This window comes from Perna viridis, chromosome 10 (genome assembly GCF_037379345.1).
Source record: "Perna viridis isolate PV_CMFRI_1.1 ecotype Kerala chromosome 10, ASM3737934v1, whole genome shotgun sequence".
Lineage (NCBI taxonomy): Eukaryota > Metazoa > Mollusca > Bivalvia > Mytilida > Mytilidae > Perna > Perna viridis.
This window is the reverse complement of record NC_142454.1, coordinates 631,833-655,584: the sequence shown is the minus strand read 5'-3', so window position 1 is coordinate 655,584 and position 23,752 is coordinate 631,833. Positions and strand designations below refer to the sequence as shown.

Below are 23,752 nucleotides of genomic sequence, written 5' to 3'. Positions count from 1 at the left end.
TATACCACCAAGTATATTGTATATCATTGAGAAAATACTCAATTTGTTAATATCATCGTAAACTTTTACCATGTTGATAAGGGTCACTACTCATGTTGAAACTTACCTCCCAAGTTGAACATCAGATGGAGGTTATTCTGAAGATAATACAACTTTTTCTTTTAAGTTCATTGAATTTCATTTGAGAGTCAGTTTGGTTTAAAAATTTGAAAATCCACATAGTATTTGCTAAAACATTTGGTTACAGTCAGACATTCGAGGAGAAATCTTTGTCAACATGGAGGCCATCTTTATTATATCATCTATCATCGTTGTTTAAAGCCATGTTAAGTTTGGTATCCAGGTTTTTTTTTTATTATTTTGTTGAAGTAGCATTTAGATTTTTGGTGTGTGTTATGTTGTGTTATATATATAAAACGCTTTATTGAATATGTTAAGCTATCCCACCATTCTTTATTATAGTCAATGTGTCGATCAAAACAACACTCGTTAATGAAATTTATAAGTCAAAAGCATTCATTAGAAAACATTATCAGTAATACTTCAGAATATTCTGCCCTTTTTCATTGTAGTAAAGCTTAGCTATATTATTTTGTTTGAAATTCATAATGCCAGGGATTTGAAGAATGTTTTGGCGTTAAAGGTAACCTAGTTATCAAACTTGCTTCCTGGTATTAAGATTTCTATTTGTAAACTTATGCTAAAAATTGTACATGATGAATTTATTTTCCGAATCTACCTGTAACCTCACTGAAAATCTGTGCAAAATTTTGTTGTTAAGGATATAACCTGGTTACCATGGAAACATTTATTCTGCAGAAGTCTAAGATTTGTTTGAACGTGCACAAGAAATTCTTAAATTAGGTTTTGCTATTTAGCTATTCTCTTTCTTGTTCTAAATGGTGAAATATATTTGGGATATTGTGATTTTTGGGTATGAAAAGAAGTTTATATAGTGGACAAAGCAAGTTCAGACAGGTCCAGATTTTTCTGTATTTTAACTGGTCACATTTTTAGTTTGTTTTTGGATCAAGTACCGTAACTCAGGAGCTTTTTGCAAGTAGATCTTTTATATGATTTTGCTATGTTTCAGCTCAATGTAGACCCCTATACTTTATAGTGATATCCCCTTCATCCTTGTTAAGTTTTATTTAAATTATTATTTACATGTTATTTAATTTATTTATTTATTTTGTTTTATACACTTTAATTCAAGTATAATTTTTACATTGGAACTCCATGTATGTGAGAGCTATGAATAACTACAAATGTTTGAAGTTCCCTTCAAATAACACTAGTAGTATGAAAAGGTTATTTCTCTTGTAGAGGTTAAAGCACGGAATTAATTAGCATTGTAGTGAGTTTCCATTGTGAAGATACTTAAATTAAATTGGAATTTTATATAAACCTTGCCTATAACTTTAGCAGGTATTTCTCCATTCTCCTTTGATTTTATTCCTTAACAATGAAATTTGTCATATGACATTGGTTTTTGGTCATTTTAATTTTATGTGTGGTGTTCTTCTATGTGTTAAGCTAAATTGTCTCTGTCTTTTTCTTTTTTGTTAATGATTAGCGAAAGTCTCCCATAACACTGTAGGACCGTGACTCACACCTTCAGATGAAAGTTGTCTTGTCTAGTCATCTGAACTCTTAAAGATAAAACATTATTTCATCAGATGACATGATTGTCTGGTATTCTAAATAGGATATCCTGACTTGAATGCATAAGGACCTTAAGGATGACCCTGACATGAATTAGAAGGTTAACTTTGACCTGTGGCCAGTAATTTGATCCTGTTCTGTAGGTTATTTTTTTTTGTTGTTTAATCTTAGTTTAACCGTCCATGATATAATTTTATGCCCCATTTATTTGATGCAAAAGAAAACAAGTTGTGAAAATTTTCAAAACTATGCAACAGTTGTTTTAGTTACCATAGCAACAGTTGTTAAGAGTATTTCCATAGCAACAGTTGTTGACATTATTTCCATACCAACATTATTGTTATTGTTGAATTTTGATCATTCAGTATAGAACCAAAATCATCATCATTTTTCATGTTGTAGAAATTTTTAAAAAGAAGTGTAGAAAGCATTCAGGCAAATCCTCTGGAATATTTCAGTACCTTTTGTTTATAAAATTTTGAAGAATTAATTTGGTACAGACATTAAAACAAATGGTATTTTTTGTTAAGTAAAGACATAGTGGACATTCAAAAGTCAATACTCCCTGTAAGGACACCAATTAGTTCTGAAATACACCTGATGTGTGTTGGGAGTTTCCAGGTTGAGTTCTGCAGTCTTTCTCTGTAGTTACTGTTGCATATTTGACACATTCCATAATAACATCATGATGAACAAAGGTGCTCTCATTTTTGTTGTTGTCACCCACTATTTCACAATGTTGTTTCTTCAATTTACTTTGTTATTATTTTTGTGACATTTTCAGTTGTAATTTGTGTTCAAATTTAGCTGACTTATTATATTACTCTGGGTTAAAAATCAGCTGGTTTGTGTCGAAACAACATTTTGAGATTTATATTTATACTAAATCAAAGTTAGATTATTAGAATTAGTATTCTAGCATTTTATCTGTTGTGTATGACTATATTATTGTCTGTGGAAGAAAACAAGGGTTACTTCCTCTTTAGCCTACCTTGCCAACTTTCGGCACTGTCGGATGTTAACCCACTTATTATTGCAATACTTAATTATAATCATAAATCTTATGTTAGAACTTTTTGTACATTTCTTGTATACTGTTTTTACTACAATGAATGTTTTTGAAGCTAAAATATGGTACCACTTACTAAGGAGAAAATCAGCTAAAATTTCATCCAATAAGGTCCCAATTATGCATTTTGTGCAGCCCTGTAATTTTTTTCCCAGGATGCAATAGCTTTGTCAGGTGTGTATTGTTGAAGATTGATCTCTTTTTATATAACTTTGACGTAAACGTACAATTTTTAATCATCTATTCACACGTTTTGTTATGAGTGTAAACTGAATGGTATTCAATAAAGTATTTTGTTTGCTTCAGATGACGTTCATTTTTTTTGTTATTTACCTTGTCACTCATTTTCAATGTTGTTATGTTCTGAGACTCGGAAGTGTAGACACATCCCAAGATGTCCTTGTATAGAAAAATATTTTTAAGTCAGACCACAGACCGAGTTAATTAAAAATAATAAAACTTCTTCTTTTTTTGGGGAAAAGTAATACAAAAAAAACCCAGCTGATTGTTGAGCAATCAGGTATTAACATGATGTATTTCATGCAATCTCAACATTGAATTGACCTGGCCACATTAGTACAACCAAGTGGATTTTCAACAATATTTCTCAAATGAGTCATGAATTCAAATTATTTAGAGGTGCTGTATAATCAGTACAGAACTTCGAACGACTAGGTTTAGTTTTTACATGACTCAAAAGAATCAATTATATACAGGCATTCATGAAACTTCACATGAATCACTATCATGACATCACCACTGAACTAAATAAGTAAAATCATTTAATACATGAATGTGTCATACTTCTTGACAATTGAACAAGTAAAGTGTATTGTAATGTAGGAAGTGCCAAACAGTAGTCATTTGGAAACAGAACTATCAGAAAACCAATTGCAATAGACATGACAATAATATTACCACAACATACAGGACTGATGAGCTACTGCTTACAAGCGAGTCTAAGGCCACTAACAAGCTGCCTGAGTATGAGATATCATCAAAGACTTTGTTTTGAGTTACTTTTGAAGTTAAAGGTTATACTAGACTTAAAATGTTGGTATTTTTTTAAGTTTTGTGGTACTGGAGAAGAAAGATAATTTTGATAACTGAGTAAATAACCAGCAAATGGTTCTTTGATATGTCAATTATATACAGTTACTACATTTGTCTTCAATTCTTATTGTGTTTCTCATTTGTTCCTAATGCAAAATTGTACGTGAGAACCGAGACCTCAAACACCCTACCATGTCTGCTCCAGTTATTACCTTTGAACCAACTGATAGAACACAAATGAATTGATGTTGAATTGAATTGATGGCATTTTTGAAAGAGGAACAGGGTTACTGTGAAAGATTCTTGAATTTGTGGTTTTCAGTATACATATCAGTGGAAATCTCATTTTCATTGGGAACCGAACTTAATGGTTTGGTCTACCCATGAAAACCACAAAAATTGGTACCCCACGAAAAATAGTTCTTTCACAGTATGTTGCTACAAGATTGAAGTCATTACTTCAGAAGTTTTATGGTCATCATCATGAACTCGTTGATGGTTGCAGTGTATCCATCTGCAACAAGAGAACTGATTTGTTCAAATTGTCATAGTTCTCCTTCCTTACCCCAGACTTTATGAGAAAAGCTGAGGACGCTTACCCTCCTAGTCCATGCTCCCAGTGTTATGGAATCTTGAGTTGCACATTTACTTTTGTTACTTTGTATGTATGATTTTAGTTACTTTATGTTCTTTGTTGTGCATGTCTGTTTTCCATGTCTGGTCTTTGTCCCTGGATTACTTTCATTTGGTTTCCACTAAAATCTATTACTCTTAAACCCATAGTACTCATTGTGTCTTCCTTAAAGCCATGAAAAATATTAATCATTTCATAGGGCATTATTGAAAACCCTGAATGGTGAAGTCAAGTCTCTTTTCAGATACAAAAACATAGGTCCCATGCCTAAGACTCTCACTTATTTCAGTTGGTAATATGCACTACATATGTCCTTATTACCTACAAAGTTTTATGAAATTTGGTCAAGTAATTTTCAAGGAATTGCACTCAAAAGTGTGAAAGACAAAACAATATGTATCCCCACTGAAGTGTCCATTACACAAAAGTGAGGACAGAATAAATGGTGGAAGCAGTAATCTAAATGTACTACTATACAGAGGAAACTTGTCAAGGAATGCTTTTCTTAAAGCATATCATTATGAAGTGGTGAATAAATTCAGACTACCTTTGTATTATCATCATCTCTAGTTAAATAATAAATGTAGGTTCATCCAGATACATGATATTTATTTATACAACAATGGAAAAACAGTAAATGTACATGTATATACATTTTTCATCATCCTAAATAAAACATTCTTGAATACTTTAGAAACCTATACAAATACTGTAAAATCAGGGTTCACAGTAGCTGAACATTGACAGTTCCAACATAATCTGAATAAAATTGCATTGATACTAGATACTAGTATTATAGAGAAGTAAAGTAATATTGAAATTCTTCAGTCTCTTTAAAGGTAAGTTTAATCATATGAGACTAAAAGCAATGTCATCATAAGCAATGTCATCAAAAGCAATGTCATCATAAGCAATGTCATCAAAAGCAATGTCATTAATTAAATAATAATAAAATCAAATAATGCTTCACTTATTTACAATTTTATTTTGAAACATCACATTCTAGATATCTCAGAAAATGCCACCACCTGACTTCCAGAATGGCATACAGTTATAAAAGTTCATATCATGTGAACCAAATTTAATGATAGAAGCCTTAAAAAAAATGTGATGTATGATTGGATGGTGTAGCAGATTCAGTGAAACAATATCGGCTGGAGTTGAACCATAAACCCTTCAATCATAGCTCTTCAGTATACTTTCTTTGATTTTATCCACAATTGATCTTAGTATTTTGGCCGTTTTCCACCAGCATCAGAGTCTCCTGTTTTACGTTTTGCTAAAATGTTCTGAATTTTCTGCCACTGTTTGTCAAGTTCAGCTTTCTCATCTTTAGGTCCAGCTCTTCTGGTTTTTCTACCATCAGCCATCTTGACGCCATATTGGAAAGCAGCTCTGAGAAAAAATAGAAAAAATATGAAGTCTTTTTACATTAAATTCCTTTATCAATTTATCAGTTGTATCTACATTTTGATGCAAGCTTAATGAACTGAACTATAGGTGAGTAAATGGGATCGACTACGTCATTAATTAAAACAGAAGCTAGGTTATGACAAAACCTGTTTTACATCCCCTGAAAATTATGCCTGGGCTACACAATCTAGAATTTTCCTCAAATCTTCAATTTCAAGTGATTTGATGGGTAGAAATTTGAGTAAAGGAAGCTCAGCTTGAAATTCTTAGTGAAACCAGGCCCAGAAGTCTAGGAATGAGATAAAATGAAGGAAACTACATCTTATCATCTGGCAGATGAAAACCTTACAAACCAGAAGTAAATACTGTCAAACTTTGATGTCTTAAGGTATCTTCACAGGAAGAACAAATGCATGGTCACATAAGACAGGTGGTCTTTATATCTTTACATATAATGCACTACATAAGAATATTATAATCTTTAATACATGTTTTTTTGCTAAATACAGACATGTTTGACTGTCAAGTGAAAACTAGAAATGAATGAATAAGGGAAATAATTGGTACATACTTGGGAAGTGCCTCCTTGTTTGACATATAATTACTATATTCCTCCTGTGTATCAAAGTCCCATCTTCCAACCGGACCTTTCTTGTTTCCTTGGTCCATCTTACTATAGTCCACTTCATCATCAGAGTCTGCCAATGTATCTTCCATCTGCCATTCACTGTAACAAAGGGAAATATTTCAATATGTATAACATCAATAAATCAAAACTGAATATCAAAGAAAAGAATATAAAAGGCTCAAAGGAGCCTTAATGGTGCTCCTGGTTCTCATGTTTTTTTCATAAGCCAACATGAAGAAGGACATACTTTATACTCCCACTAATACAGAGAGTTGATATAGGGGAGCATCCAAAATCACTTACAACATATGCCCCATCTATATAAAGCCACACACCAAATTTGAAATCAATCCATTCAAAGGGAGCCGAAAATATTGCAATGAAATTTGGATGGAGGATGGGTGGGTGGATGGATGGACAGACAGACATGGTGATTTCAATATACCACCACTTGTTGAGTGGAGAACATCAGAAGAAGATGTGCATGAAGTAATATAATAACTATCATAAGACTTCAAAGGAAAGTAACGAAATTTAATAATGATTTTGACCTAGTTAAAGAAGTGAAATTGCAGACAGATAGACTGGGGGATATAGATAAAACTGAAGATAATTAGAGAAAAACATCATACCAGACAAAAAAATGTTATCTCCTTGAAAGGAGAGATGATACATAAGTTAACAAAGAGTTTCACAATGCCTCAAAGACAAAATTTTCAGAAACTTGACCAGTGTAGACTTACCCAGGGTAACACTCATCATATCCATAATGGTCAATCTTGCCCTTCAACTTCTGTAGCTTGCTGCTCCCCCTACAAAAAAAACAGGAAGATTTATACAAAATGGCATTAATGAAAGTAATTTTAAAAACAGTTAAATAAAGAATCTTTGTGTTAAAATCTGGAATTGTAAAGCTTAAATCAAATTTGATCCTAGTCCTCCTGTAAAAATCAAATTTGATCCTAGTCCTCTATAAAAATCAAATTTGATCCTAGTCCTCCTATAAAAATCAAATTTGATCCTAGTCCCCTATAAAAATCAAAGTTGATCCTAGTCCCCTATTAAAATCAAATTTGATCCTAGTCCTCCTATAAAATCAAATTTGATCCTAGTCCTCCTGTAAAAATCAAATTTGATCCTAGTCCTCTATAAAAATCAAATTTGATCCTAGTCCTCCTATAAAAATCAAATTTGATCCTAGTCCCCTATTAAAATCAAATTTGATCCTAGTCCTCCTGTAAAAATCAAATTTGATCCTAGTCCTCTATAAAAATCAAATTTGATCCTAGTCCTCCTATAAAAATCAAATTTGATCCTAGTCCCCTATAAAAATCAAAGTTGATCCTAGTCCCCTATTAAAATCAAATTTGATCCTAGTCCTCCTATAAAATCAAATTTGATCCTAGTCCTCCTGTAAAAATCAAATTTGATCCTAGTCCTCTATAAAAATCAAATTTGATCCTAGTCCTCCTATAAAAATCAAATTTGATCCTAGTCCCCTATTAAAATCAAATTTGATCCTAGTCCTCCTATAAAATCAAATTTGATCCTAGTCCTCTATAAAAATCAAATTTGATCCTAGTCCTCCTATAAAAATCAAATTTGATCCTAGTCCCCTAAAAAAATCAAATTTGATCCCAGTCCTTCTTTAAAAATCAAATTTGATCTTAGTCCTCCTATAAAAATCTTATGTTTGCTCCCTCAGTGTCTTAAACAGCACAGATTTTAGACAAAGAATGAATGGTAACAAAAATTAAAAATTTGTTATTGGATATTTAATTTTTTTTAATCAATTTTAGATCTAGCACATCAAAAAACCTGAAAAATTCCACTTTTCTCGAAATCAAACTAAATGAACTAATTAAGAAATTTGACGTCCACACTAATAATTAATGTTGCAGTGCTACAGCATACTCGACAGACTGACCAATCAGCACAAACAATATCAATCCCAGAATACCTACAGTTTCTGTCAGAATCACTCCATTAAATCTTTCAATTTGAACGAAAACTTTGATAACTTAAAAATTAAAAATCAACAAAGATGGTTAAATCCAGCAGATTAAAGATCACCAAGAGTTTGGAGGTTGTGACTGAACTGATAGTATTAGGGACAAAAAGGGTATGTATTTTGTATTTCGCATGCCATTTTAAAAGTTGACTTAGTCAAGTCCTAAATATCTAAATCAAACTTTATTTGATTTCAACATGAATTCTGGGTGATCTTTAATCTGCTAGATTTAACCATGTAAATCCCTTGGTAATCTTTATCTGCTGGATTTAACCATGTAAATCCCTTGGTGATCTTTGATCTGCTGGATTTAATTGTGTAAATCCTTAGGAGATCTTTAATCTGCTGGATTTAACCATGTAAATCCCTTGGTGATCATTAACCTGCCGAATTTAACCATGTAAATCACTTGGTGATCTTTGATCTGCTGGATTTAATTGTGTAAATCCTTAGGAGATCTTTAATCTGCTGGATTTAACCATGTAAATCCCTTGGTGATCATTAACCTGCCGGATTTAACCATGTAAATCACTTGGTGATCTTTGATCTGCTGGATTTAATTGTGTAAATCCTTAGGAGATCTTTAATCTGTGGATTTAACCATGTAAATCCCTTGGTGATCTTTATCTGCTGGATTTGACCATGTACATCCTTTGCTGATTTTTTAATCTGTGGATTTAACCATGTAAATCCCTTGGTGATTTTTATCTGCTGGATTTAACCATGTAAATATAAAGTTCTTGTGGAAAGGAACCTTGTTTTAAAATAGTGCATAGTGTCATACCATTTTATGACCTATACCTAAATCAAACTAAATCAAAATCAAATTTGATTTCAACATGAATTCTGGGTGATCTTTAATCTGCTGGATTTAACCATGTAAATCCCTTGGTGATCTTTATCTGCTGGATTTAACCATGTAAATCCCTTGGTGATCTTTATCTGCTGGATTTAACCATGTAAATCCCTTGGTGATCTTTATCTGCTGGATTTAACCATGTAAATCCCTTGGTGATCTTTATCTGCTGGATTTAATCCTGTAAATCTCTTGGTGATCATTAACCTGCTGGATTTAACCATGTAAATCACTTGGTGATCTTTAATCTTCTGGATTTAACTGTGTAAATCCCTTGGTGATCTTTAATCTGTGGATTTAACCATGTAAATCCCTTGGTGATCTTTATCTGCTGGATTTAACCATGTAAATCTGAAATTCTTGTGGAAATGAACCTTGTTTTAAAATAGTGCATAGTGTCATACCATTTTATGACTTTAAAAAGTACTTCAAGTTATATATAAAATTTACATAATTTGAAGCAAATCACAAAATACTCACTTGTCTTTTTCTCTAACTTCCTCTTCTGTTGGCATGCCAGCAAAACTCTGAAGAAAATTAATGGCACAAAAAAAGTTTAAATCATACTAACAAATAATGTAGCAAGACACTACAACTTAAGTGTGATAGCAGAATTAGACAATACTAAAAATATACAGATAAAAAGAACAGATATAGTGAAGCATAGCAAATGCACCAATGTATAACATAAATCAAAATTAATCACTACTTTCAGAGACTACCAAAAGCTCTTCAACAAGTAAATAATCCTGAAAAAATTCGCTAGATGGACTTGATTGCACCATAGACCTATCCATTGGGCACTAACATAGCATAATTTTAGCATTATTTGTTAATAATTGTTAACAAATTATTTGTCAAAATGTCACCACACAAAATCTCCTGTAATTCTGAAAAAAATAAAGGCTGCAGACGGCTAACAAGTATGACCTTTACAAACAAATCTGTTGTTATTTTCACTAAGAAACATTTTAATCTGATGTTACCTTGAACTTTTCATTGATGGATTGAGCTATTTGTGAGGCTGATTGTCCTGCTCTGTGGTGATCATCATCCTGTAAAAAGTCATAACAACTGTTACAGACAGACATATGAAGCCAATTACAATATCTATCATAAGTCCTTAACCATCACTATTATGTATAATTAAAGGTGCAAGTACCATAACTTCTGAAAACTTTGACAATTTAAAATAGAGGGAATGATATGATCACATGATGCCAAGAAATCCTACAGAATCAAATTATTGTTTCAGTAAAGTTACTTGCACTGTGTAAGAACTGATACTTAGCCTAGCAGGGGATAATACTGAGACTGTAATAGTCTACTGGTAGTAAATTAAATCAAAAGAAAGCTTAGATATACCCTTACCTCCTCAACTGGTTTCTCAAAATAGGACTTCCTCTTTCTATCCTCCCTGTCTCGGTCCCGATCACGTCTATCTCTGTCTCGTCTGTCACCCCTGTCCCTTCTATCAACACGGTCTCTTTCACGATCTCTACGATGATCCTCTCTGTCCCTCTGACGATCACGATCTCTATCACGTCCCTTATCTCTGTCGTCATGGCGATCCTCACGTCTGTCTTTCTTTCTATCTTTTTTATCCTGTACTTTGTTGTAAGTTGGTACATAGTCTCCAATATCATTGTAAATACTGACAGGAAACAGAAGGAAACAGGTCAATAGAACTCATATTATTTCTTTTATATTTTACATTAACATTACTATAGTATTTCTTCTTATTTATACGACCAACCTTAAAACATTGTTGGTTTGCTGTTTATTGACCTACTCATTAAAAACCTATCTACCCAAATTTTTTTTTCATTCTTTCCAAGACAAATTGTTTTTTTTTCTATTTTTCACACAATGGCTTCTCTATTTGGCATTTTTCAGAAAAAAAGTTCAACTACCTACCAACTTGCATCTAAAATTGTAAGTCGATAAACAGCAAAGCGAACCAACATTTTTTAAGGATGGCCTAACAAAAAAAAGATATTAAATCTCAAAACTGATATAGGGATGCATTGCATATACATGTATGTAGTATTTTATAATGTCAAATGAATATATACTGCATCACTACTTTCTGTTAATGATCTTTTTATTCTTTAGTGAAGAAAGTGTGTTGGAGCAAAATGTGAAATGAATCTGTTACCTAGTGATTATATAAATATTACTCCCAGAAATCTTATTAAACTACCAAAGCAATAAAACTAAAGATATCAAATCATGGCAAGACTAATAAAAATTTACATTTGTTTTTTTTTCTATTTCAAAATGACTGTGTCTACAAAACACTGTAATTTTGAATGTCACTGAACCTAAACAGAATACTTGATATAAACACAGAAAATACAGCTTTAAACACCTTGTTGTGATTAAGTATTATGGTGCTTTAAAAGAGATGGGATGAGGAAACTGAAAATGCACTTTTATTTTATTTTGACCCAATCATACATACTTGTCCTCTCCACCAGCTAGCTTAGCTTTTTCTTCCTCCTTTAACTTTCCTAATGAAAAAAAGAACACGGTATTGTGAGACATAATACAGATACAACCTACATGTGTATTGTGAGATATAACACAGATACAGCCTACATGTGTACTGTGAGATATAACCTACATCTGTATTGTGAGATATACAGTCGAACCTCGTTAAGTCAAAGTCAAAGGGACCATGCAAAAATGTTCAAGTTATCCGAGGTTCGAGTAATCCAAGGTCGAGGATAAACCGGAAATACTATTAGTTTGGTCCATGATTGTTTCTGTATTTACATCATTTGTCATGCTTGTACATGTACTTCACTTTACATGGTACTCCATTATGTCATGTGTTTCATATTGGAAGATATTTTTTTTTGTATGTTGTATATCATGTTTGAAATACTGAATGGCACCAAGTGTTTTAGTGAAATTTCCTTTTTACTTTTTGTATATCAAAAACGTCATAGTTCATAACATGCTGCTTTGTTTGATTCGCAATCAGGAGTGACATCAAACCATGTGCTCTACAATATAATGATAAAAAATTCAGATTCACTAGCGAAATGGATGTAGTCGTCGAGATACCCTACGTCTGTGTGATGTTTCATTAACTAGTCGGAGACCATTACAATTCGTATATTTTTTTTTTTCAAAATATCAAAATATCTGATATCACTGTTAATGTAAATTCCGACGTGTTATTAATACAATTCGTTTTTTTTAACAACACGCACAATTTTAGATTCATTAAATAAACAAATCAAACCATAAAGAGTGTCAACAAATTAATTTTAAAAGCCATGCTAATTGTTGTTTAAACACACTTCGATAATGGTTTGTAATAAAGCAATCAGTTTTCCAACTAATTAGTTGACTTCGAGACATCAGGGTTAATTAACATCGAAGTCCTATCGAGGGGACTTATTGATTACCTCAAGTTATCCGAGGTTTTGATTAATCAGAGTTCGAGTCATCCGAGGTAAAATTGTACTGGAGTAAGGGGAGTTTTGCTGGGACTTTGTAATTAGTACGAGTTATCCGAGATTTCGACTAATTAGAGTTCGACACATCGAGCTTCAACTGTAACAGATACAACCTACATGTGTACTGCGAGATATAACTTAGACACAACCTACATGTGTACTCTGAGATGTAACAGACACAACCTACATGTGTACTGTAATATATAACACAGAGGTAACATACATGTGTACTGTGAGATGTAACACAGACACAACCTACATGTGTATTGTGAGATGTAACACACACACACCCTACATGTGTATTGTGAGATATAACAGACACAACCTACATGTGTACTCTGAGATGTAACACAGACGTAACATACATGTGTACTGTGAGATGTAACACAGACACAACCTACATGTGTATTGTGAGATGTAACACACACACCCAACATGTGTACTTGTACTATGAGATATAACAGATGTAACCTACATGTGTACTGTGAGATATAACAGACACAACCTACATGAATACTGTGAGATATCACACAGATGTGTCCTACATGTGTACTGTGAGATATAACACAGACACAATCTACAGGTAACAATTTACAAGAAGATAATATCAAATTAGATAACAACTAAAAGAGTGCATTAAATGAGACTGTTAAAGAAGTAGATAATACCTTTTACAAGTTTCAAGTAAAATTTCTTATCTGTGTACAATTGGGTTTTTCCTTTGATATTACATTATGAAGTAAAGAAGACAGGTATTGAGGTGCGTACCTAATTATTAGGTCAGTAAGATCTTCCTAAGATATCAGTAACATGAATGAAAGCTGTAAGATATGAACAATTTGGTTGGTTGATTGCCTGTAGTCCAACAATTATTTGTGGATATAAATGGAATTTAAGATGAGAACTTTTGATCACTGTTCTATTTTACTACTGACACTCCAAGCCCTGCTAGCTCATAGAAGTAACTGTCAACAGATAGTAATGTAAACCATGTCAGTTCAGTATTGCAGACTTAACCTGCTATTCACCCATCACAGACATGGTAGAGAAGCAAAGACTAGTTATGTGAAAATGTTAGGTATGATTTGGCAGGATATTAAAATATGGTCTCAAACGTTGAAGCGGAGTATTCATCCACTAGGAGATTGTAGTGAATACATTCACTAAGTGACAGAGTATGACACTGATGGTGTTCCATACAAGTTGTAGTTTTGAAGAAAAAAATCTGTAGTGGAGAGAGAAAAGTCCTTTATTTCTTTTCTAATGTAGCCACATGTATTTAGGCAAAAACCAATTCAATAATTAATATAGTATGCAGCAGATAAGTAAAAGAAAGTTTTTAAATTTAATCAAAATAATTTGTTGATACCTAGTTGTGTGACCCTTTTCAATGCAATTCTATCGATTTTGTCATTAAAGCTTTCACAGTATCATAGCTATACAATACTACCCACCTTTTTCTTTCTTCTTTAACTTTTTACTTTCTCTCCTTCCTTGCCTGAGATAGGATAGAATTTGTGTCAGTTTGTTGATGACAATGTCATTTGTTGTCAGCGTAGTTGTTGCCTGAAATATAAATACATTACTAACACTTTTATTGATAATAGAATTAGAAAAATGGTAAGAGATGTCTGAAATCAATAAACCATTAAAAAAATCCTTTCTGGTATGATAAATCATGGCCAACCTTGATTTTCTCCTCATTTTCTGTTAAGTATTGATCCCCTGATTATCATTTTATTTACCCCACTGACCAGGGGGCAAGAACAAGCCTATAGAAACACTAGAAAAGTCAATAAATAATATACAATAACAGAGAGAACCTTAATGCCATCAAATACAGGGAGTATAAACCAGATGTACTGGTAGGGTAAAAACTGGAAGAAGGTACATTGGTAGCATAAGACTTACATCAACAGTGGGACAATCTGCTTTACTCCTAATGATAGTAGTGGGTACATCAGCATCAGCATACTCATCCTCCAGGTCCACGACATATGCCATACGTCTCGGTAGAAATAGCTCATTCCTCTCTGGTAACTTATTTTGGAATAAAATCTTGTAGATGTTTCTGGCTGTTAAACGATCAAGGATTTACATGTAAATAATTGCATGATTAAATTTTAAAATGAATGGATATCACAGTAAACATGATTAGTTTAACATTTTGTGGTTTTTGTGGTTGGTCAAATTACAAGTTTAATTCAGACACTTAATGTAAAATATCATTAAAAAAATCATGAAATTTTGACAAATTTAAAAAGTAACACCATCTTATATAACAACAGAGATATTGTAACTATTGGTGTCTTTATGAGAAGAAAATACATATTCATTTAATGGCATATCAGTTAACTGCTAGTAGTCCTTAATTTGTACATTTGTGTAATTTATATTCAGTTTCTTTTGTAATTCAGTATTCAGTTTGCACTGCAACAAGGGACTCAGACCTTTTTTTAACTAATTTTAAGTATGTTTAATTGTGTAATATTTTTCTACAGTGGCCAGATTTTAAAGGGGAAGGGTTGTGATCATGCCAAAGGACTTTATCCCGCCACATTTTTTAGGCCTGTCCCACGTCAAGAAAATTCTGGTCTCTGTATTCTTGTTTCATTTTCACCTATTGTTTATTTTTTAAGTTTCTTGAGTATATAGGGGCAACTCTTTCACTGTACATGTGTATAATGATGTTATGGGGTCAGCTGCAGCCTGCCCTGTGGTATCAGGATTTCGTCGTTCACTGAAGGTAGCCTTGGGCTGACATTATCATCATAGTGGGGTTGTTGTCTGACATATACATCATACCTATTCTTGTTATATAACCACATGACAGAGCTGTAGGGTTGGTGATTGTATTATCACTTAGTATAACTCACCCATTTTGGTCCTGAATTCTATCTTAGGTCCAAGGTCTACCTCAGGTTTTTCTTCCCTAAAATATTAAAACAGTACATTATATTACAGGACATTTAAAAAACTTTCGTGAAAAATGACTGTTAATAATAAAGAGACTAAAACATCACAATGAAAAAAACAATTATAAATTAGTTGCACGTTAGAGTCAATGCTAGCACTCTGTTTTTTGAGACACCAACTTCCATGACAGACTGATAGCCTTTTCCCCTATACTCACTCTACATCTAAGCATCCAAATTTGTTCAGTTTTCATATTGAATTTTTTTAGGGTGTTCCTTGTTTGTGTTCCATAGATTTATATAATGTATTTGAAAAGACAGTAAATGTTTGGAGGGGTTTTTAATGGTACTATGACTAACAAACAACCAATATAGTAAAAATGAGACATGAATTAAGATCTTCCAACATAAAGAACACTGGTTTATCTGCCAATCATAAACTACTTACTTTTTCTGAGACACAGCCGTTTCCATGGCATCCTCATCTTCTTTTTCTTTGTTACTTATTTCAGCTCTCACCTGGAAACAGCAAATTTAAATATTTAAATACTTCAAAAATCAACAAAATATGCAGAAAAAATAAAATAAAAATAATTTCAATTAATAAATTTTCTTAAAATTGAATTATTAGCATTAGCATTCAAACATTTTTGGGGAGAATTGGGCCCTGTGAAAAATGGCTGGTTTCCATCATTGTCAAAGAATTGTAATACACTTGTTCCTCCACAGAACATTACAGTTTATCAATGTTTTTAACTTCGAGATAAATTAATAACTTTAAATCATCTAGAAAACTAATTCCTTACAAAAAAAATACTTTGACAATTTTTAAGAATCAATCTAAAACTTCCTTTAAGACAATACCTTTTCCAGCAGAGCAAAATCTAAACCTTTCACCAAGTGAGTATGTTCCATATCACCACCAAGATACTTAGATTCCTGAATCACTTGTTTCCTTCTCTCAGCATAGTTCTCTCCCCTGAAATCAACATTGTATTTATTAGTCGTATCTTACTTTGGTTATATCCATTTGTTGAACTATAAAGAGCACAGGGAGAAATCATAAACCAGTCTCCTGATTCTAATAATGCTTTGTTTACACGACACAAGAATGAGATCCTTAACAAAATTGTAGTTCTTTCATGCAAAACATGTATTGCCCAACTTTAAGGAAGAATGGGAAATATCATTTATATAAGCCTTTAATTGTCAATAGAAGTTCAGATATAACAAATGCCTATAATTTTATACACTGCTTTACTTTTAAGTCAAAAGTGTTCTCCCCAAGCCATTATAGCACTGTATTTTGCAGCGCTATGATTTCTTAGCACTGTGCTATCAGTAATTAATTTTAGTCAGAATGCACTAAGGGCACTGTGCTATAATTTTGGAGGAAGGCAAATGAGCTGTGCTATGCCAGCAAGCACTGTGCTATTCAAATATCATGGAAAGAACACTGCAACCTAGCATAGATTTTTATGAATAAGATTGTTTTTTTAAACTGCATTTTTCCATCGAACTTCAACAATTTTGTTCAAAACCATAATAAAACATTACTTCAGCTTCAGGATACTCACAGTTTCAAAATTCATCCTCCTATTACTCTATAAATCTTAAGATTAATGTTACAACTTGTTGTAAAATAAACCACTAAATACTCAAATACTCACGCTTTAACATCAGGAGCAACTGCTCTATAATCAGCTGTAGTACTGATAATCTCAGTTTCTTCATAATCTCTATTGCTTCCGTCTCTTCTCTCTTTAGCCTGAAACCAAATAAAAAAAACATACAATGGTAATTCAATGGTAGTTTTACATCAAGCAAAGGTATTTTCAAATTTCTCCGTTCAGGTTTTTCAGTGTTATTACAATATCCAATACAAAACAGCCCCATAAAATGACGTAATGATATGGACAAGCCTTTATTTTATTTTAGCATTACAAATTACCCTGTCCCTGTATTTTTGTATTTTACCATGTTCTTACATTTTATATTATAACACTTTAAATTAACCTGTCCCTGTAATTTATATTTTAGCTCTATTAATTACCCTGTCTTTGCATTTTCTATTTTAAGTCTGTATATTATCCTGTCTCTATATTTTTATATTTAAGCTCTATAAATTACCCCATCCCTGTATTTTTATTATTTAGCTCTATAAATTACCCTATCCCTGTATTTTTATACTTTAGTTCTATAAATTACACTGTCCCTGTATTTTATATTTTAGCACTATAAATTACCCTGACCCTGTATTTTATATTTTAGCTCTTTAAATTACCCTAACCCTGTATTTTATATTTTAGCTCTATAAATTACCGTGTCTCTGTAATTTTATATTGTAGCTTTATAAATTACCCTGTCTCTGTAATTTTTTTATTTTAGCTTTATAAATTACCCTGTCTCTGTATTTTTATATTTTAACTCTATAAATTACAGTGTCCCTGTATTTTTTATATTTTAGCACTATAAATTACCCTGACCCTGTATTTTGTATTTTAGGTCTATAAATTACCCTGACCCTGTATTTTTATATTTTAGCTTTATACATTACCCTGTCTCTGTATTTTTATATTTTCACTTTATAAATTACCCTGTCTCTGTATTTTTATATTTTCACTTTATAAATTACCCTGTCTCTGTATTTTTATATCTTAGTGCTACAAATTACCCGGTCATTGCATTTATATTTTAGCTCTATAAATTACCCTGTCTCTGTATTTCATCTCCAATTCCTTCTGTTTTTCTTCCTCCATACGTTTGAGTTTAGCATAATAACTGAAATAAAATAATATTGTTATAGTAATTTTAGTTTATTTGTGGTTAATTCTACGTCATTTATTTTTTTGTGCATTAGGTTTAATTTCATTATGATTTTTAAAAGATTTGTTTTTAAAACTATGACCATGGATTGTACATTTTGCAGAATATGAATGAATCTGTACCAAACTAAACACTTACGTTTATATTGCTAAGGAAATTCATTTAGTAACCTATATGTTTCAACATTTAAGCAGAGCATACCTAATTCATTACCATAAAATCTAAAGAACATAGAATTATTTATACAATGGTTTGTTTCCCATTTAATCTAGCTACCAAGCTTTAATGCATTCTTATAGCAACTTACATTTTCTTTTTTCTCCTCCTTGTAGCAGGATCTTCTTCATCGTCATCTTTAGGTAGTTCTCTGGAAAACAGGCAACAAAAATACAGAACCCTATACTATTTCAGTCAACATGACATTAGTCCTAAAAAGGAGTCATCATGAACATTTTTCACATCTATGCTTCCCTGTTTACCATCTATCAACAAAATGTGGTGCCATTCAAAATGATAATCTGACGTACTATCCCAAATAGAATATAATGATCTAGTTTTAATAATAATATGATTTCAAGCTTTGCTATGAGGAATGGAGCTACTTGTGTACAAGTAACACTTGACTTTGTTGTTAATGCCTCCATATATTGCTCTATTACTGATGTCTTGACCAACAGGAATATGTGAGACTGCCTTTAACACATGCTGTACATTAAAAGATCAAACAATAAGTCACTTCTGACAGAACAATTTTGATCCTTCCTTACACATCACTTCCGACAGAACAATTTTGATCCTTCCTTACACGTCACTTCTGACAGAACAATTTTGATCCTTCCTTACACGTCACTTCTGACAGAACAATTTTAATCCATTAATGTTTCAGAGCATCTATATGGGACATCCCTGACACTCTATCTATATTAATCAGAAATGCATGTTCTTAAATGCACTACCCTTTAAATTTTTAAATCAAAATAATTTTAAAACTTACAGAGGACCACTAATATGTTTTTTGGGCAATGATGATGTTGATGTTTTGATTGGCTGCTGTTGTGGTGGTAGTTTGGCTGCCGGTCCAGGACCCCGAGGGGTCATCAGCATCTTACGGAAGTCATCATTGGTTAATGGATGACTGAAATACATAGAATAATGTCTAGAAAGTCATATACAATTATACTACTCAAAGGTGTCTACATTATTACAGAAGTCATCATTGATTAATGGATGCCTGAAATACATAGAATAGTGTCTAGAAAGTCATATACAATTATATTACTCAAAGGTGTCTTAACATTATTACAGAAGTCATCATTAGTTAGTGGATGTCTCAATAACATTAAGGAAATTTTTTCTGTCTGAAGAAACAACCTCATCTAAGTGGTGCAAACTGCACTGAGGTTGCTTTAATTAGACAGAAAAATAAATCCCTTTTAATTTAATTTTTAATGTAAAATTGAACAAGTAAATCAGTAAACAACATTATATGATGTTACAATTATATGGAAAAATGATGTATAGGAGATGATGAACGAATGTTACCCAATCAGAAGAGACATAACATCCAAAATTAGATCATACAGCAATAAATAAAACACAGTACAATATCCTCATAAATGTATTCAACTTCTTTAAAAGTAACTACTAATGGACGTCTAACAATGTGTTCAGAACAACACTCCAGGGTATCAACACAAGTTGGGATGGCTGAAATAAGAGTTCAATTAAATGGATAAAAATATTACACATATTGGTAAAGAATAATGATTTCAAACTACATCTTTAGGACTATACCAAAGCTATGGGAACAGTTGTTTGTTTTCTAGAAAATAATTCAATCTACAAATCATTATGAAGTTTACAATCGATGAACTGTAACATATAACAGAACAACCAAATGTAAATTAAAGCTGATTACTCAGAGCCAGAGAACTGCTGTAGGCAATAGTTACTGGCTTAGCAAGACCAAAATTTTATTCAAACAGAATTTTCAAGCTACAATAAATTGTATCCACAAGCAAGCAAGTTTAAATTCAAAATTTGTTTGTAAACTAACCCTCCTTCACTTTCTGTCTTGCAGCTTTGCTTGGATATTTTACTTACAGTACTGTGAATCATATTTCTATCCAAATAGAAAAAAATGTGATTTTCTGGTGGTAGGGGATTAGATTAATTAATTGAAGTTTAACTTTCTATGGCAGATAAATCATGCATTCCAGGACAAGAATGTTGGACCATTTGAACAAACTCTGCTTCGTACTAGTCAGAAATGCAGATACAGACCATTACTGTCCTAGCTCTGCAGGTAGGCATATCATCCCACTTGGATAGGTTCATTGCTATTTATCCAACTTTTCGAAATTTCAGGTAATACAGGTAAAAAATAAATAAAAGTTGGATAAATGAGATTAATGCTAATTAAGAACAAAGGATTCTTAATTACAGCTTGGGTTAGGTGACTATTGAAATATGATTACTCTTAAATAAAGCCTGGATATTTTTGGGCATTTTCCTTTTACGCCACAACTCTTTTGTGCCAGTATTCCTTTTGCGCCAGACAACTTTTTGATTTTCGAAGTTGCGCCAATAAATTAATGATCTTTTGCTCCAGAATACAGGCAATTTTACATTTGACTGTTCATCTTATATTTTAAGTAAATCTAAATGACTGCATTACAAAGTTACATCCGTAAATGAGTGAATATGGCTTTTTTTTTAAAACAGTTATGGGACATGTTAGCAACTGACAGGCAGACGAACAATATTTTATCCATAGTATTTTTTTTTATGTTTCTTTTCTTTAAATTTATTCATTTCTAATTCATTGTCTTTATTTTATGATGGTTTTACTTTAGATTTGTACCTTTTTGATATTTAGTTTCCTCATTTGTATTTGGCTCAAAAGGTAGACATTTTTCTGGTGGAAAAGCACCTGAATATATTGGCATGGATGCTTGGATGGCTTAATGCAATAAGGAAGTGTAATGAAAGCTTCGATTTATTATGTGTGATTATCACACAGAACCATAATAAATAATAGAAAGTGACCATTTTTCACATAAACTTTTATTTCATTTCATTCAAGATAAATAAATGTTTAATTCGGCCCAATTCCTCATTTTATAATAAATTAGTTATCTGATTGACAATAACAACTAATTCATTTTTTTTATTAAATATTATATAAATGTTTTACACTTTAATTTTTTTTATAAAATACTTAATTTTTATTCCATTTTCTTTTCTTTTAAAAAATCTCAAAAAGTTTGAAATTTTATTCAAATTTAATCAATTTTTGTTTTTGAAATGTTATATAAATGTTCTGTACATTAATTTCTAGAAAACATTTAGTTCGTTATTCTAAAAAAGTTTGAAATTTTAATAAATTTTGACACATTTTCCTATTATGTTATATTCAAATAATAACATAACGAAACTTATTTCTTGTCAATATTTCTGAAGACACTTATTTAGTGCTAAACAAACACACCTAAATTAACCCAAAACTAAAGTTGGATAAATGGGAAGACAGACACCCTTGGATACATTATACTGACTCTGAGCCAAGCATTGGTTATTCTTTCCCCTAAATACTGAGTTCTTACCAAAGAAGCAGTGACTGCCAATCTTAAAGTCTTTGAATGACGATATCATATCATTTATGTCAACTAACACAGAAATGAAACATACCCTTCATCTTCATCATCACTGTATCTGTGATTTTCTGGTGGTAAGGGATTGGAAAAAACTTCAGTATCTCCTGAAAGAAAGTAGAAATTACTAAAAAAATACATTAACATTATAATCTAATAAGTTCTATTCTCTATGTTAAATGTTATTACTGAACCCGTTGGGTTTATAATAACTACCGATTTCTGCTTTTATCAATTAGTCATGTTACTGAACATGAATGGCGGTTTTGAGTGTGTTAGCATCCTTAACTTGACCTCATTACATCTTTCTCAAGTTAAACATTGTTTAATTTTGTTTTAGTTAGTAAAATTTAAGAAACAAATAAAGAATATATGAAATGTCTACACAGTTTCAAAAAAAATCCAAAGCCTGTTTTAAATCATGAAATCATAAAAATATTTTTAACATATTATTTTAATTGACATCATGGGAACTTTTATGTTCAAAGAACTGACAGCATTTTGTAGATATTCTTGCGAGGGGTGATCAATTTTTATTCAATTACCACTTGTGCATGTCCATATAAACAACACATTGATTCAACCAATTAATTACACACAGTCATCTTATTATTCTAATTGGGAATCAAATTACAGTGCACTCAGGGACATATGGTTTTCAAACTAGAGTTAAATCTAAAGCAAAGTAGCACAGCGCTGTGCCATGCCCTTTTTTAGGACGCCATGCCCCTTCCCAAACACGCCAAATGCCCATTTTGGTCGCAAATTGTTCCCGTTAGAATTTTAGCCCTCTCAAAACCACAAAACTTTGCTGCTATATTTGTTGTTTATCTTACACCATTGTAAGTCTTGTCCTCATTCTTCGTTTGGACAAATTATGACTGACTATTGTAATGTTTGCAGTTCTGATTATTTAAGGGCTTGTTTGCAATGATCTTGAAGTTGAAGGCTCTGAAAGTATTTTCTTTTATTTCTAGAAAATCTGTTCAATTATGGAAACTATCAAAAACAAAAATCGTCACCAGACTGTTGGAAAAATATGTTAAAATTTCAAGCAGCTGTGATATGTAGTTTTTATAAAATTGTGACAGATAAAATTAGTACAGAGCTAACATTTTCGATTCAAAAAATTGTTTGGATATCAAGATTTTTATGTTTGTATTGTAGGGTTTAGCTTATATGTGTAGCTAGATTACTACAGAATATCATCTAAAATAGCTTATTAAATGCAAAAGATGTCATATTGCATTTGGAAATCTTACTTTCTGGCATTTTTGTAGTGTCTCACAAAACAGAAATTCTTGATATGTCGGTGAAATTCTAATTCTGTAATGACGTTCGGATTCGCCTCTACAGAAAATCCGGAATCGATTTGACCTTGGTAAATTTATCTTCGGTGGGAAGCATGCAGTCTGCATACACTCATATACGACAGTAATAATTGGATTAAATATACACTGAACATTTTAAGCACAATCTATGTTTTTATAGGTAAGATAAAAACCGGAGTACAACCGTCCTTTACCGTAAAAGTTTATTAATAAATCATTTGCATTTAC

At 31.9% G+C, this 23,752-nt stretch overlaps 1 protein-coding gene across 1 annotated transcript; it reads right to left on the bottom strand.

The window, feature by feature from the left end:
• Positions 1–5,013: 5,013 nt before the first annotated feature.
• Positions 5,014–23,721, bottom strand: LOC148604053 (protein Red-like). Its single transcript, XM_088550349.1, has 18 exons — positions 23,456–23,721; positions 22,231–22,300; positions 19,535–19,675; positions 18,848–18,907; positions 18,426–18,495; positions 17,385–17,482; positions 16,579–16,693; positions 16,163–16,233; positions 15,676–15,731; positions 14,711–14,874; positions 14,254–14,365; positions 11,794–11,842; positions 10,701–10,983; positions 10,316–10,384; positions 9,810–9,856; positions 7,206–7,274; positions 6,406–6,561; positions 5,014–5,816 (listed from the first exon to the last, which is right to left on the bottom strand). The coding sequence occupies exons 1-18, from the start codon at positions 23,463–23,465 to the stop codon at positions 5,648–5,650; spliced, it is 1,809 nt and encodes a 602-aa protein (XP_088406475.1). The 5' UTR covers positions 23,466–23,721; the 3' UTR covers positions 5,014–5,647.
• Between the last annotated feature and the right edge of the window lie 31 nt (positions 23,722–23,752).